Source organism: Hordeum vulgare, chromosome 3H (assembly GCF_904849725.1).
Source record: "Hordeum vulgare subsp. vulgare chromosome 3H, MorexV3_pseudomolecules_assembly, whole genome shotgun sequence".
In the NCBI taxonomy this organism is placed as follows: Eukaryota; Viridiplantae; Streptophyta; class Magnoliopsida; order Poales; family Poaceae; genus Hordeum; species Hordeum vulgare.
Genome location: NC_058520.1, coordinates 519,404,342 through 519,422,379, shown reverse-complemented (window position 1 = coordinate 519,422,379; position 18,038 = coordinate 519,404,342). Strand labels below are relative to the sequence as shown.

Below are 18,038 nucleotides of genomic sequence, written 5' to 3'. Positions count from 1 at the left end.
TAACTATTATTATTTTAAACGAATAATCGTATTGCAACAAACACGATCCAATCATGTTCATGCTCAACGCAAACACCAAATAACAATTATTTTGGTTTCGCCACCAATCCCGATGATAGAGGGAGCGTGCGACGTTTGATCATATCAACCATGGAAACACTTCCAACACGTATCGTCACCTCGCCTTTAGCTGGTCTCCGTTTATTCCGTAGCTTTCATTTCGTGTTACCAATCACTTAGCAACTGAACTGGTATCCAATACCCTCGCGCTACTAGGAGTACTAGTAAAGCACACATCAACATCATGTATATCAAATATACTACTTTCGACTTTGCCAGCCTACTTATCTACCAAGCATCTAGGGTAGCTCCGCCTCAGTGACCGTTCCCCTCATAACAGAAGCACTTAGTCTCGGCTTTGGGTTTAGACTTGGGTCTCTTCATTAGTGCAGCAACTGTTTTGTTGTTTCACGAAGTATCCCTTCTAGCCCTTGCCTTTCATGAAACTTAGTGGTTTTACTAACCATCAACCATTGATGCTCCTTCTTGATTTCTACTTTCGCAGTGTCATACATCACGAATCTCTCAAGGATCATTGTATATATCCTTGATATGTTATAGTTCATCACGAAGCTCTCACAGCTTGGTGGCAGTGACTTTGGAGAACCATCACTATCTCATCTGGAAGATTAACTCCCACTTGATTCAAGTGATTGTCGTACTCAGACAATCTGAGCACACGCTCAACGATTGAGATTTTCTCGTTTACTTCATCGACAAAGAATCTTGTCGGAGGTCTCATACCTCTTAACAAGGGCACAAGCATGAAATCACAATTTCATCTCTTTAGAACATCACTCATGTTCCGTGACGTTTCAAAACGTCTTCGGCGCTACGCTTCTAAGCCATTAAGTATTTTGCACCGAACTATCGCGTAGTCATCAGAAATGTGTATGTCGGATGTTCACAACATCCAAAGACGACGCTCGAGGTGCAGCACACTGAGTGGTGCATTAAGGACATAAGCCTTCTGCGCAGCAACGAGGACAATCCTTAGTTTTACAGACTCAGTCCGCAAAGTTTGCTACTATCAACTTTCAACTAAATTTTCTCTAGGAACATATTAAAAACAGTAGAGCTATAGCGCAAGCTACATCGTAATTCGCAAAGACCATTAGACTATGTTCATGACAATTAGTTCAATTAATCATATTACTTAAGAACTCCCACTCAAAAAGTACATCTCTCTAGTCATTTGAGTGGTACATGATCCAAATCCACTATCTCAAGTCCGCTCATCACGTGAGTCGAGAATAGTTTTAGTAGTAAGAATCTCTATGCTAATCATATCAACTATACGATTCATGCTCGACCTTTCAGTCTCATGTGTTCCGAGGCCATGTATGCACATGCTAGGCTCGTCAAGCTTAACCCAAGTGTTCCGCGTGTGCAACTGTTTTGCACCCGTTGTATGTGAACGTTGAGTCTATCACACCCGATCATCACGTGGTGTCTCGAAACGAAGAACTGACGCAACGGTGCACAGTCAGGGACAACACAATTTCGTCTTGAAATTTTAGTGAGAGATCACCTCATAATGCTACCGTCGTTCTAGGCAAGATAAGGTGCATAAAGGATTAACATCACATGCAATTCATAAGTGACATGATATGGCCATCATCATGTGCTTCTTCATCTCCATCACCAAAGCACCGGCACGATCTTCTTGTCACCGGCGTCACACCATGATCTCCAACATCATGATCTCCATCAACGTGTCGCCATCGGGGTTGTCGTGCTACTCATGCTATTACTACTAAAGCTACGTCCTAGCAATATAGTAAACACATCTGCAAGCACAAACGTTAGTTTAAAGACAACCCTATGGCTCCTGCCGGTTGCCGTACCATCGACGTGCAAGTCGATATTAACTATTACAACATGATCATCTCATACATCCAATATATCACATCACATCGTTGGCCATATCACATCACAAGCATACCCTGAAAAAACAAGTTAGACGTCCTCTAATTGTTGTTGCATGTTTTACGTGGTGACCATGGGTATCTAGTAGGATCGCATCTTACTTACGCAAACACCACAACGGAGATATATGAATTGCTATTTAACCTCATCCAAGGACTTCCTCGGTCAAATCCGATTCAACTAAAGTTGGAGAAACCGACACTCGCCGGTCATCTTTGAGCAACGGAGTTACTCGTAGTGATGAAACCAGTCTCTCGTAAGCGTACGAGTAATGTCGGTCCGAGCCGCTTCGATCCAACAATACCACGGAATCGAGAAAAGACTAAGGAGGGCAGCAAAACGCACATCACCTCCCACAAAAACTTTTGTGTTCTACTAGAGATTACATCTATGCATGAACCTAGCTTTGATACCACTGTTGGGGAACGTCGCATGGGAAACAAAAAAATTCCTACGCGCACGAAGACCTATCATGGTGATGTCCATCTACGAGAGGGGATTTCCGATCTACGTACCCTTGTAGATCGCACAGCAGAAGCGTTAAGAAACGCGGTTGATGTAGTGGAACGTCCTCACGTCCCTCGATCCTCCCCGCGAACCGTCCCGCGATCCGTCCCACGATCCGCTCCGATCTAGTGCCGAACGGACGGCACCTCCGCGTTCAGCACACGTACAGCTCGACGATGATCTCGGCCTTCTTGATCCAGCAAGAGAGACGGAGAGGTAGATGAGTTCTCCGATAGCGTGATGACGCTCCGGAGGTTGGTGGTGATCTAATCTCAGCAGGGCTCCGCCCGAGCTCCGCAGAAACGCGATCTAGAGGTAAAACCGTGGAGGTATGTGGTCGGGCTGTCGTGGCAAAAGTTGTCTCAAATCAGCCCTAAAACCCCACTATATATAGGAGGGAGGGAGGGGAGGAGGCAGCCTCAAAACCTAAAGGTTTGGCCTAAATTGGAGGTGGAGAAGTCCTACTCCAATCCTACTTGGAGTTGGATTCCACCTTCCCACTTGGAAACTCTTTCCACCTTGTGTTTTTTCCTTCTCAAACCTTATGGGCCTTAGTGGGAACTTATTCCAGCCCACTAGGGGCTGGTTTATCTCTTACCATAGCCCATGAGACCCCTTGGGGCATGACACCCCTCCTGATGGTCCCCGGCACCCCTCCCGGCACTCCCAATACACTACCGATGAGCTCGAAACTTTTCCGGTAATGCACGAAAACCTTCCGGTAACCAAATGAGGTCATCCTATATATCAATCTTCGTTTCCAGACCATTCCGGAAACCCTCATGACATCCGTGATCTCATCCGGGACTCCGAACAACATTCGGTAACCAACCATATAACTCAAATACGCATAAAACAACGTCGAACCTTAAGTGTGCAGACCCTGCGGGTTCGAGAACTATGTAGACATGACCCGAGAGACTCCTCGATCAATATCCAATAGTAGGACCTGGATGCCCATATTGGATCCTATATATTCTACGAAGATCTTATCCTTAGAACCTCAGTGCCAAGGATTCATATAATCCCGTATGTCATTCCCTTTGTCCTTCGGTATGTTACTTGCCTGAGATTCGATCGTCAGTATCCGCATACCTATTTCAATCTCGTTTACCGGCAAGTCTCTTTACTCGTTTCGTAATACAAGATCCCGCAACTTACACTAAGTCACATTGCTTGCAAGGCTTGTGTGTGATGTTGTATTACCGAGTGGGCCGCGAGATACCTCTCCGTCATACGGAGTGACAAATCCCAGTCTTGATCCATACTAACTCAACGAACACCTTCGGAGATGCCTGTAGAGCATCTTTATAGTCACCCAGTTACGTTGCGATGTTTGATACACACAAAACATTCCTCCGGTGTGAGTGAGTTATATGATCTCATGGTCATAGGAACAAATACTTGACACGCAGAAAACAGTAGCAACAAAATGACACGATCAACATGCTACGTCTATTAGTTTGGGTCTAGTCCATCACATGATTCTCCTAATGATGTGATCCCGTTATCAAGTAACAACACTTGCCTATGGCCAGGAAACCTTGACCATCTTTGATCAACGAGCTAGTCAACTAGAGGCTTACTAGGGACATTGTTTTGTCTATGTATCCACACAAGTATTGTGTTTCCAATCAATACAATTATAGCATGGATAATAAACGATTATCATGAACAAAGAAATATAATAATAACTAATTATTATTGCCTCTAGGGCATATTTCCAACAATTACCCCATACGCAGAGAGTGAATCATTTATTCTAATACTTGGGCATCCTAAGGTCATATATGTTTTGGAAGTATTTGGAGTCTTCAATTTCTTCGAGTCTTCAGAGTCTTGAATACTCGCAGCTTGAAATGCATAGTCTAATTCTCTTTTACTTTGAAGTGGTCATCAGTCATTCAATATCTTTCCCTTCTCGGAGTGGTCTTAGTTGATCCTCTGTCTAGTCAAAAGGGATAGGCGTATTGTATAACTATTTGAGATAAGAGGAAATACTTGATAAAATCCAGAAAAGATGAGAGGTAAAGGATCTTTGTGAAAATAAAGTTTTAGAGAGATTCCTTTCCGTAGGATTTCCAGTTTCTAGTGTCACGTCCTACAATCAACATGTGCTCTAATACCATCTATGTAGCGACCCGACCCAAATGGAACGGCGCCTCTATGCTTTCTATGCCATCCTTGGATCAGTATGCTGGCACACACAGTACTTCGATGAAATACCATAACATCACATGTAAAATAAATATCATAGGTCCAGAGTATAATTTATATCATAGCGCAAACAAATCAATAGGGGTGTGGAGTCCCATCAACGCCAACGACAAGTTGAGTGTAGACAGTAACCCTATATTGTACTCTTAGTCATTGTAGAAACATCTGCAACATAAGACGTTGTAGCCATGTAGGTCAGTACATTGAACGTACCTGCAAGATCACAATATGAAGGCATATGATAAAACTATTCTATATGCAATAAGGCTTTGTGGCTATGTGTCTGAGTTTTTGCATAAATGTTGGTTTTATTTTATTTTCCCTGCAACAAAAGGAATGCCAGGAATTTTCGCTTCAGAGTTATCTAATATGACATGGTTCCACCCACCAATGTCTCATAGCCCACAAGTATCATAAGTTGCCCACAATTAGTTATCAATCCGGTGTTGGGAGTTTAGAGATAGATCCAAGTCCAAAGGCTCAAATAGTGCATAAACGGGGACACGGCTAATCAATTAGGTTTCAACTCTGCAGAGTGTTGTGCACTTTACCCACAAGAATCGTGCCCTCCTTGTAAGTCCTCACACTGCCTGGTGTTTCAGAACAGGACGAACGAAACGTGGACTTTCGAAGAGCTTCCCTAACTACCGCCAGTACCCATCCATTCTACCATAGTTATACATCTCATAGCACTTGACTAGTCAGGTGCACTACGATGATCAACCAAGCCAGAGCCCATAATGACTTGTGGTTGCAACGGACATGAAGTATTCATCCTTCTCTTTGAGTCTAGGTACAGATTTCCGCATGAGTACTCACCTACTCCGTCTCACAACGCATCCACTAGGTTCTCCACGGTGCCACACAACCATTCTCCACCCAGTAGTGGGTATTGAAATCTTGTCTCGAGTCCTGAAATCTTGAGGTCTTGAAAAATGCAGGCCTTGAGAATGCCATCATAAAGTTGTCGTCTTTGACGTGGAGTCCTCCTTCTAACACGACTCACGAACACTCATACCAAACCCCGTCTACTTTAATGTAGCATTAAAATAAATAACTTTCCTAGGGCTCTAGTAACAAGCGAAGGGTTCCTACCTCATGAATTCTACTCAGGTACACGAATTCAATAACACTATTGAAGAAGATGGTGAAATGGTGACACTAAATGCAATAAAAACATAGGTATGAACAACATGGTGAAAGTGAACTTGCCTGGTAAGGTTGATGAAGATAATATCGCTCTCAGAAAAAATAACTTGATTCAACTATTCGTCATTCTCCGATGAAATCTATTTAATCAAACATTGCACTCAAATAAGCAATCATACTAGCAATCAATTCCAAAAATAAATAAGCCAAAACAAATACTATAACTCACTAGTGTTGAAATGAAGGAAATACTTAAGATAAAAGTTAAAACAACAAAACTTCATCAAAGCAACCAAGGATAGTTTTTTCTATAAATAACCTATTATCAATAGCAACAAATCAACAACAAAATGAAAACTAACAAAAGTATTTTAGTAAATATTTTACTAGCAAAATAAATACTTTTGAAGAACAAATAAAGGACTCTGAAAAGTAACACCCTGAACAATACTCTCTTTATCCCAATATAACAGTCTCAACTTTGTACTAGAGCTATTACAAAGTTGTATTAAGTTTAAGACACTTATTCTGGGACGGATGGAGTATAAGTTTTCGTCCTAATAATACACAACAACAAAAAACACCAAAATAGTAAAATAACTGAACACAAAAAAATATAACAACTAAGATAAGAGAAAGTATTTTTTCATAAAGTTTTATTAGCAAAATGAACTAATTGAAAAGCTTTTATTAAACTCTTCTTATGACCTAAATAATGTTAACCTTGAATTAAAACAAAAACAATTTTAACTTTAATACAAATTTTTTCTGATCTAAACTGAAGTTGACAGAAAGATAAAACAATTTGTACAGAGTATTTTCAAATAGAAAATTAATTTAGCAAAGAAATCAATTTGCAAGTTATTATTGAACTAGAATTGATTCCATGCAATCAAATAATATAAAAGAAATAAACATTTTTTTTAATAATTCCGCTAACTAACAGAAAACAAAACAAAATTAGTCAATAAATACACAAGAAAACAAATTAAAAACAATTAAAAAAACAAATAGCAATAAACCTAAGAAGAACTAAAACAGTAATGTTTTGCTTAAAACCTTAACTTAGAACATTCTAAAAATTCCCAAATTTATGATACTCATAAAACACACTAATATTAATGAGTAGCAAAAATAATCACTAAAAAATATATTTATAAACTAAAGTTATTCACAAATTAGTGATTCCAGCAAAATTCAAAGAATTCAAATTCAAAATATTCAAATTAGAAAACTAATGGCACTAACAGAAACTTCATATTTTTTTGTGACCTAATGGAAAAAGATTCACTTAAAAACAAATAAAAACATAAAAGTTAAAGCAAAAACAAAATCAGGATGTAATGTGTTTAAAAACTGAAACCAGAAAAGAAAAATCTAAACTAACGAACAATGAGGCTACATGGCGCATTCTGACTGGACTAGGGGTGAGTGTGCTATAGCTAAACGAGCGGACCGCCGGAAAATAAAACGATTGGGCTAAAATAACCAAAAAGAAAACCGGACAGTTCAGTGAAATAAAACCTGGCTAATCGAATCGGTACGCAATGATCTAAACCTAGCCGTGGATCTAGATTGTATGGTGTGGGGCTTACCGCGGTGGACGTCATCGGCAATGGTGGGTTCCAGCGAGGCAGGAACGGCGGGGTTGATACAGGTATTGCTCCAGTGGTCGTAGGCGGCAGCTGAGAGGTCCATGCGACGACGGCAACTCTCCAGTGACGTTCAGTGGTGACAGCGATGGTAGAGGAGGTCGGAGGTGAGCTACACAATCTCGAGGAGCTGCAGGTGCTCACGTGGAACTCCCGCGTTGGTGGCGCGTGGCTCTCGTGCATGGGGAGGGGTGCTTAGGGGCGGAAGGAATTGCGGGGGCTGGGCTTATATAGCCCTCGGGCTTAGGGCGATACGATGGAAGGAGAGCGGGGAGATCTAATCTGCTCCGGTGGTCTATGTCGGCGAAGGAAGGACGAGCGAGGTTAGGAAAGAGATGACCTAGCGGGGTCGGTTTTGTGCAGTGGGGCCGGGTGGCACACACAGAAGAGGCACGGGTCTAGTCATAAACCAATACCAAGGAGATTCGAATTCGTTTTAAAAGAGATTGGATCAGATCTTCTTAGTTCGGCCGCGCCAAACTTTCCTAATAAAAAGAAAAAAAAATACTTTTATTTAAGAATAGGAAATTAATACTAAAAAGTAAAATAAATATAACTCCAAATATATGAGTATTATATATCAAAATTATTAGAAAAAATAGGAGAATTTGTTTAGCATTTTTCCATGGCCAAAATAATTATTTAAAAATGTTTTTCAGAAAAGGCCCAAAAAGAATTTGCATCCTTTTTCAAATATTTTCAAAATACCCCTTGGTTCAAATGGTCATATGCCTTTCAAAAATACCCCTGAGTTGGAGGATCGTATTCCTCCTCTCAGTTTGAATAACTTCCACAGGTTTTTGAAATTTGCAACTTCAAATAACTTCAAATGGAACCTTAGGTTTCATAAAATTTTGAAAGGGCTTCCAAAAATCATTTATTTCAAACTTCCAACTCTCTTTCTTTTTATTTAAAGAAGTCATCTCATCTCCTCTCTTGAAACTCCTTGAGTTGGATAAAGTTTCTGAAATTGAAATGTTTCCAAAATGGAATTCAAATATTTTCAAATCCCTTTTTCAAAATGGAAGAAGTCATTTCATCTTTTCTCTAGGGTTTTGTATTTGAAATGGATTTGAATATAAGGGATAAACACAAGGTGGAAGTTTTGGGAAAGTCCTCTTAGTCCCTCTCATTTAAAAGTTTTGAAAAGTTTCAAATTTTTCTCACATTTAATCAATCAATCATTCAATCATAACTATTTATTTAATATAATATTTAACAATTTAGAATTTTGGGATGTTACACAATCGAATACACCTTACCTACATTCCTCTTACACTACCACACTCTTCTAATTCTTGATGCCAGTGTAAGAAAATGACAATAGAAACCAACCAAGGTAACATTCATCAGATGACATGGTACCATACTTTCAAAGTTAGCACGGGATGTCCGAGACCACATTTTCACGCGGATACTGAGAGTTAAGTTTAAAGTCGTTGAATGTCATTTTTTCATTACTTATCCCTATATAAATAGAGATTATTGATGGTGATTTAAAAAAACTCGAAGCATTTTGGTTGATCACAAACTACAAAAATAGATGACTATATATGTGAACCTCATGTATTTTGGGGGCAATGTTGCAAATTGCAAGTGATACCTTTCTCCCGCAAAAAAATTACTAAGATATGCTTAACAAAGAAGCATGAATGTCGGATTTGGCAACGCGAGATGCCAAGAATGCACTCATACAATTTGAAGGCAATATTATTTCCAACCAAACGCATGCATGTTGGTTGGCTCTTTTACCCTAGAGGTGAATTCATCTTGTAGACCATCCATCACTTTGTTTTGCCTACAATTCGAGTATGCACAAGTACAACACCATTCAACGGAATGAACATGCACAAACAGTAGCAAAAACAAGTTAGGAGTTGTAATTTCATACTAAAAAAGGATCTTTATCTATTTTCTGAAAAGATTTGTTTATAGTTTATTTTCCTCGATCAGTAAAAGTAAGTAGGAAGAGAAGATTATGGTGGAAGTTATTCTTTCTCTTTCTCTATACTTGTGCACAATTAGAGTGATAAAATGGTTTCTTTTGTTTTAAGCACTAAAATATTAGTTCAACACACAAGCAGTAATATTTTCAATTAGTTTATAAATATGACATTGTTTTCTTTGCTGGAAACTATGTGTGCAATGTATGCCAGTTTTACAACAAGGAAAGTAATATGTAATTGGAGAGAGCTAAAGCCATATATGTCCTCTCAAAATCAATATTCTAAAGAATTGTCATTGTCTTACACTCCTTCGCGCGGTACTTATAATTCTATTGAAGCAAAAATTCACTAAATAGTTGAGCATCAAGAGAAAACTTGAGACATGTTTTTTCTATGCATTGATCTATCAATGATGTTGACAACAAGGAATAGTGTTTCATCGAGTAGCTCAAGCTTAGGCATAGTGGGAGTAACTTAGTGAGTAACATAGCACATTTCTAGACAAATTTATTTATGTGACATTTATTTAATTAGAAGGAACGTGTTTAAAATAACATAATATGTTACTATAATACTCCCTCCGTCCTAAATTTTTTGTTTTAAAATTGTTTAGATATGAATGTATCTAGTCACGTTTTAGTATTTAAATACATTCATTTTTAAACAAACTTAAGACAAGAATCTTGGGACGGAAGGGAGTATAAGGCAGTCCAAAATAAAATGAGTCTACACTCTAATCAAAAATCATTTATAATACTATTTTTTATTACTTTGCACAAGATAATAACATAGACTAGTGTCGTTTGCATGACACTAGTCTAAGGCCCTGTTTGGAACTATCCAGTTCTCATAATCTATTCTGTCTCCAAACAGGACACATTATGGTCTAGATTATAAAAACTAGATGAACAGATTATTAAAAACTCATAATCTACTCTACACCAGCTAAAATCAAATTATGGATTGCTAATGACTCATTACCCTTGTAAAGTTAAAGATAATTACATTCCTACCACCGCCACCCTTCTTTTTTTAAAAAAAAATAGAGGGCAGACAAGTCATTATGCAATGTAAACCCTGGATTACAGTTTATATAATCTGACCTTCAAACATGTTCACCTGAATTATTTTTATAAATCAAATTATATAATCTATCTTTATAATCTAGATTATCATAATCTATTGTGATTTCAAACAGGGGCCTGAGTTACTCTCACCAGTCAAAAGTGCACCAGGACCATGCGCGGTCGACTGTGGAGGAACAGAACAAAATAGTCTGCATCTTGAGAAGATGACGCATCAACCGATTTTGCACCCGCTCTCGATGCAAACAACGTAACCGGAGATGATCGTCGACACGACAACGTGGACGATTCGCTACCAGGATTCCATACGGATCTCCTGCGTACACGTGAGTAACATTACGACTTATGGAAGGACCACGCTCGTCAGAGACTAAAACCAGCACCGCCGTCGATTCACGGGGCCTACCATGAGCTCAAGCACAGATGAGATGAACCAGGAAATAGAATGGCTGTGAAGTCCATACACATAAATACTCGTGTACCTACCACCACTGCGAGCGAGAACAGTCAGCCATGGACACGGCCGCCTTGCTCCCGGTGGCGCTGGCCTTCCTGGCCATCCCCGTCACTGCGCTCCTCCTCAACCGGCTCCGCTTCGGCAAGCTGCCCCCGGGGCCGCGCCCGTGGCCGGTGCTGGGCAACCTCTTCCAAATCCAGCCCGTGCGGTGCCGGTGCTTCGCCGACTGGGCGGGCCGGTACGGGCCCATCATGACGGTGTGGTTCGGCTCGTCGCCAACGGTGGTGGTGTCGACGCCGGAGCTGGCGCAGGAGGTGCTCAAGACCCACGACCAGCATCTGGCCGACCGCTCGCGGAACCGCTCCTCGGAGCGCTTCAGCCGCGGCGGCATGGACCTCATCTGGGCCGACTACGGCCCGCACTACATCAAGGTGCGCAAGCTCTGCAACCTCGAGCTCTTCACGCCGCGCCGGCTCGAGGCGCTCCGCCCCGTCCGCGAGGACGAGGTCACCGCCATGGTCGAGTCCGTGCACAGGGCCGGCAAGGGAGGCAAGCCGCTGGCTGTGCGGGAGTTCCTGGCCATGGTCGGATTCAACAACATCACGCGGCTCGCCTTCGGGAAGCGGTTCCTGACAGCGCAGGGCGAGCTGGACGAGCAAGGACGCGAGTTCAAGGAGATCGTCAATAACGGGATCAAGATCGGCGCGTCGCTGTCCATCGCCGAGCACATCCGGTGGCTCCGGTGGCTCACGCCGGTCGACGAGGTGGCCTATCAAGCCCACGGCGACAGGCGCGACCGGCTCACCGTCAAGATCATGGAGGAGCACGCCAGGGCCTTTGAGCGGAGCGGCACCAGCAAGCAGCATTTCGTCGACGCGCTCTTCACGCTCCGGGACAAGTACGACCTCAGCGACGACACCGTCATTGGCCTCCTCTGGGTAATCAATCAATTGAATTAATGATGCCATCCATACCATATCGGCGTGATAAAGTTCCCCAAAAAAAATATCGACGTGATTTGATTTGATTTGATTCGCCCACCTAATTAATCACTCGCTCACACGTATGTGTGCACGCGATCGAGCAGGACATGATCACCGCCGGCACGGACACGACGGTGATAACCGTGGAGTGGGCGGTAGCGGAGCTGGTGAGGAACCCCAGGGTGCAGCACAAGGTGCAGGAGGAGCTGGACCGGGTGGTCGGCCGCGACCGGGTGCTGTCGGAGACGGACTTCCCGAGCCTGCCGTACCTGCAGGCCGTCGTGAAGGAGTCGCTCCGGCTGCACCCGCCGACGCCGCTGATGCTCCCGCACAAGGCCAGCGCCGCCGTGAAGGTCGCCGGCTACGACATCCCCAAGGGAGCCAGCGTCACGGTGAACGTGTGGGCGATCGCGCGCGACCCCAAGGCGTGGGACGCCCCGCTCGAGTTCAGGCCCGAGCGCTTCCTCCACGACAACATCGACATCAAGGGCTGCGACTACCGCGTGCTGCCGTTCGGCGCCGGCCGCCGGGTGTGCCCCGGCGCGCAGCTGGGGATCAACCTCGTGGCGTCCATGATCGGCCACCTCCTGCACCACTTCACCTGGGCGCTGCCGGACGGGGCCCGGACGGAGGACCTCGACATGATGGAGTCCCCCGGGCTAATCACATTCATGCGCACGCCGCTGCAAGTCGTCGCCACGCCGCGCCTCGAAAAGGAGGAGCTCTACAAGCGGGTGCCTGTCGACATGTGATGTGAGCGAAGCGTCTCGGCGGATGGTTCAAAGCTCAGGCTTCAAATTAAAGTGCATTGTGTCGACATGTCCCTTTTTTCTGTATTTTTCATGGCTACTACATCGATGCATTTGTTTTGTAGTTAAATTAATCACTAATATATATACCCATGCGTTGCGATAGGTCAAAAAAATTGCAAGACCCTGCTCCCCGTGCCACTACACTACACTACACACCACTCATATCCGACTCACAAACGTCAAAAACAAAGTTACCCTCATGATGTGTTTCCACGGATTGAATCATCTCCTCCTGGATCGTGAAGTATTGACCAATGAATTTTGTCGGCGTCTTCGTCCAGAAACCGATAATTCACAAATGGGTATCCGCACTGTCATGAGGATAGGATGAAAGAAGTACTCCACTGGCGAAACATTCACACATTTATCTGATGCAAACCTATGGAAAACCCAACTATGAGTAGCTTAGGTTAGCTATTTGTAATTTATGCGGCAGCCAAAAATCATAACTTCCGATCAAAAAATAACTTCATCCAAGATTGTGTCGCAACCGATTGATGTAAGTCCATCAATGAATTTTGGATTTGGGGCCAGTCTTTCTGCCCAAATCAGCCACAAGACTCGGCATCAAGTTATGCCAACAATGTATACACAACATTGGTAGAATAATCTTAAGGCCTTGTTTGGTACTAGTGTTTTTAAAAAGATTGGTGGGATAATCCCCCAAGGGATTGGGTAAAACCTCAATCTTCACCTAATCCCTTCAAATCCCCATTTATCCCCAATACACTAGGTAAGGGTAGTGTATTGAGTATTGAGAAAAATGCACTATAATTTGGGAATTTAAGAGAAAATGTGGGGATGAAACATGTCAAATACACTAGAACCAAATGATGTTATGGGATGTGTGGGGATTGATTGAGGGGTTTGACTGGGATAATTCTCACAAATTCCCTAAAATACACTAGTACCAAACAAGGCCTAAGAAATAACTTACTCTTAGCTGCATGTATACACAACATCGGCTGTTCTGGGTGCAGACCACCTCATCTGGTTCAAATCATGGCTAATACAAAAAATTTGTCTCTTGATGACCTTAATTATATGCTGACACCCGGCCGCAAGGTGCGTTTACCGGAGCTTCAACCGAGAATTATTTAATCTATTTGCATGTGGTGCATAATAGTTTTTTCCCCATGATTTCAGTGTATAAGAAGACGGATGCTCATTTCGAGTATTTGGCACGCCTTGTTATGTAGAGGAGGAACTGAACAACTAAGTGCAACCTCAGCATTCATCAATCAAGTTTAGCTTCTAATAATGCCGCATCCGACACATGTTCACGCTTTGGATTCATGGGGACAATGTTGTTTCGTCTCCCCTTTATTTTCATTTTGCTACTGCGATATTACGTAGTGAATGAAAATTTGAATTGATTTTCCGTCAATGCATATGAATTGCCAATAGAATAAGACTTTTCTCTTCTTATGATGTACTCTCTTCATTCCTAAATATAAGTCTTTTTAAACATTTTACTATTAAACTATAAACGGATACATGTAGACATATTTTAGGGTATAGGTTCATTAATTATGCTCCGTATGTATTCTCCTATTAAAATGACTACAAAGACTTATACTCCCTCCGTCCGAAAATACTTGTTCAAAGAATGGATGTATCTAGATGTATTTTAGTTCTAGATACATCCATTTCTATCATTTTTGTGACAAATAATTCCGGACGGAGGGAGTATTTAGGAACGGAGGGAGTAATGTACAACTCAGTACAATCTAGCTTAAAAATTATCATACATGCATTTACCAAAAATCTAACATTTTGATTTATTTTTATTTTGTAATCTATATATTTTTTCCATGTGCGCCTTAGGTTTTAGGAAGTGATAGTTTACACTGTTTTTACTTTAAAAGTAAAGTGTATAGATATTATCCCGTAGCAACGCACTGGCATATGTGCTAGTCCCACATAAGAGGAAAAGACCATTTATATTTATTTATTTTTGGGATTAGAATTACGTGGCTGGTATTTTTCATCTATATTATTACATTGTCTACAAAAAACTATTTTTGACAGGTTGACAAGTTTTCCTGGAGATTTTTTTTCTCATATCAATTGACTCTCCCTAAGGATAAAGAAGTTTGTGATTCTCATAGCCAATTTTGAAGCATTCCTTTTCTTAGCATCCCTATATAAAGAATTGTTTCCACTATCCGTGCAAACAACAAAACAAAAAATTGCCATCTTCTAGCTTTGAAAATACAGACTGGTACAATGCACATTCTTGGTTACCTCCATTATATTATTACATTGTTAATTACTTGTTCATTTTATATTTAAATAATTGTTTCCTAGGATAAATGGAAAAAATGCACGCACTAAGAAAACATCATGGAAAACAAAATTAACTGCATTGAATATGCTATTAAAGTAAAACATCTGAAACTCTAATAAGCAGGTTAAGGTAAACATATGCTAATTGCTTCCCAAGGTAAAACAAGTCAATCAAAAGTCCAGACAAAATACTATAATAAGGAGAATTTTATTAAGAGATGTGGATAAAACAACTTGCAAGAAGCAGACTTATTCTTGATATTACACGAGAACAGGCTAAAACATGTCTGATAGATACAGTCATACAGATCAACACCATATCTGCAGATCCTTGCACAGTTGGGATGTGCCTGAAATTGTTTAGATCAATCAATCAATTCTCTACAAACAAATGGCCAAAAAGGTTGTAAACATCATGTGTCTTGATCTCTAGTATTGCATGATGAACAATTCAATAATTGGTAAGCAGGTTCATGCAAAACAAAGGGGATCCCATGATAAATTGCTGGCATTTTCATATGAACATCACCACCATTTTTTAGAAGTTGATCAATAAAGAAACTTATGGACATACGTATTTACAGCCTGCATGATTTAACCAGGGCGAATAAAGCAGAGATGATATGTTCTTGAAACAAGAACCATCCTTGGTATTTTGCCGCATGAAATAGATGCGATTTTATTTGACGGTATTCAATGTGAAACAGAGGACAGTCTTACCTTATGCAATTGCAGCGTCCTGCACCGGCTTGAACTCCTCAAGCTGCTTAAAGTTCTCCCATAGTTTCTCCCACACCTTAGCTTCATAGAGCTTCTTGGTCCCACCTTCAGTGACCCGAATTGTAATGTAGTACATGGTGCCAGCAACAGTTTGTTTCTTCAGCTTCACCACATTCTCGAACTCCAGCAGGGCATTCTGTGACAGGGGTAGCGCCAAAAAAAAATCAATCCAACTAACAAACCTCCATTGTCATGGGGAACTTACTAGTATTGGATAATACTTAGAACAAATAATAATCCGGCAAATCTAGCAGGAGCACTTGCTGTTGGGCTGCCTGTCAAATATACTTCAGGTGTTCTTTTTTGTTGAGAAAAAAGGCGCCATGGCTTAAATCAAAAATCGCGAAGATTCATACTGTATGATTTACGGCGGTTGACTTTAACTTAGATCGATCGTCGATGTAATACTACAGAAGGGCCAGTGACCAAAGCTCTGTGGATCCAACAGCCCGGCCGTCGAACTCAGATCCAGTTGGACCTCACTCGCAGGGATGGACATGAGAGAGAGAGAGAGGGGGATAGCGAGGGCTTACGGCCTTCTTGTTGTGCTCGGAGACGGCGAAGCGGGCGAGCGCGATGACGTCGAGGTCGTTCTCTTGTCCCATCGGCGAGTCCTCGATGCCTCCCATCAACGGCCCCGCGTCTTCCGCCATGGCAGCCTTGTCCCGCGCGCTCTGCGTCCAGGTCTGAGTAAACGGCACGACGACGGCGAGCAGCAAGAGCAGGGCAGCAACCGATCCCAGGACCCGATATTTCCACATCTCCATCGACCTATCGGGGTCGGGATTTATAGCTGCAGTAGCAGAGCAGGCCCGGTATTGGGGGGAGAAGGGTAGGAGTACGATCCGTCGGCGAAATTATTGTGTGGGGACACTCTGAGTCTGGACGGGACACGGGAACGGACGGAATAGAATGGACGGGCCCCGCATCGTTGGGTCCTACCACGGCCCTTTTCCCCAATCCCGAGGGGTTTACAGCTTAGGTTACACGCTATGCTGTCGCCAATGGCGACACTGTGGGTCTCGGCTGGATTCCTTCCTTCTCCCTAGGCTAGATGTTTATCTTCTGATTTCCTTGTTCATGCAAAGTCAACAAAGAACAATAAGGGGATTATCCTTTTCTATCTTCCTATATGGGTGGATCCATGGATGACAGAGGAGCAAAGCTGGGATAACAAATGGAAGCAAAACGCCTTGCTGAAATGAAAAAACTGGGTGCGAATTCTTGGGTTTAAGTCAAGATTATAAGTCGTAATGAAGTGACGAGGGCGAAATTTTGCCACGTATGTATATGTATATGACTCATTACGCATGCGTGTATCTGTGACAACTGACAAGTTGATGCTTATCTGTCCAGAAGTTTTGCTTGATCCTTAATTCACACTCATGCTTGACCCTAGAAAATCCATTAGATTGCTTGGATTTGCAAAGATAAAGGAATTCCGTGGGGATCAAATTTGTCCCACTTTGTTACCTACTTCCTCCATTTTAAAATAACTATCTCAACTTTGTAATAGTTTTAGTATAAAATTGTAATAAGCTACTTATTTTGAGACGGAGGAAGTACACGTGTGCGGCTGGATTTATTAAAGCAGCTCAGAGTTTGAGTTTGGAGGAACGACCGATCGAACATTTCCAGGAAGTCAGACGTGAGTAGGAACATCTAGGCCACGGGGTTGCACGTGTGGGGACAAGCGAGGAACTGTGCGTTTTTTCCCAAGGGCGGGCCAAAAATCCCTTCACCGTTCATTTTCATATTTCTTCACTATCACTCTCTCAAATATGCGAGCATTGGCGGCGACAATATCTATGGGGAGCATATGAGGCGAGAAGATCTGGCTGACAACAACCATCAGCGAGTGGTAAGGGAGTCCGGGACTAAGGGATCATCAGACTGCCGGTCTATCACTTGTGGGATGGACAGGTGGGCCGCTTTGTGGAAGGCCGAGCTATAACATAACTACGCGTTCACGAAGGAAATCTGTGAAGCCTTGGTGTGTCCTCCAAGTCAAGATGGTAGAATCGACATGTCTATTCCTTGATGGCAACCTCCATGTATAACCCTAGGTACCCCTGATGTCTATATAACTCAGAGGGTTTAGATTGTAGAGGGGAGAACCATTATCCTACTCATCTAGGGCTTAGTTCATATGATCTCGCGGTAGATCGACTA

At 42.2% G+C, this 18,038-nt stretch overlaps 2 protein-coding genes across 2 annotated transcripts; one reads left to right on the top strand and one right to left on the bottom strand.

The window, feature by feature from the left end:
* Positions 1-10,951: 10,951 nt before the first annotated feature.
* LOC123444629 (cytochrome P450 98A1-like) lies at positions 10,952-12,802 on the top strand. Its single transcript, XM_045121417.1, has 2 exons — positions 10,952-11,940; positions 12,090-12,802. Exons 1-2 carry the CDS (start codon positions 11,059-11,061, stop codon positions 12,735-12,737), a joined length of 1,530 nt encoding a protein of 509 aa, XP_044977352.1. The 5' UTR covers positions 10,952-11,058; the 3' UTR covers positions 12,738-12,802.
* A 2,473-nt stretch (positions 12,803-15,275) lies between these two features.
* Positions 15,276-16,768, bottom strand: LOC123444630 (cysteine proteinase inhibitor-like). Its single transcript, XM_045121418.1, has 3 exons — positions 16,400-16,768; positions 15,807-16,002; positions 15,276-15,436 (listed from the first exon to the last, which is right to left on the bottom strand). The coding sequence occupies exons 1-2, from the start codon at positions 16,631-16,633 to the stop codon at positions 15,808-15,810; spliced, it is 429 nt and encodes a 142-aa protein (XP_044977353.1). The 5' UTR covers positions 16,634-16,768; the 3' UTR covers positions 15,276-15,436; position 15,807.
* Between the last annotated feature and the right edge of the window lie 1,270 nt (positions 16,769-18,038).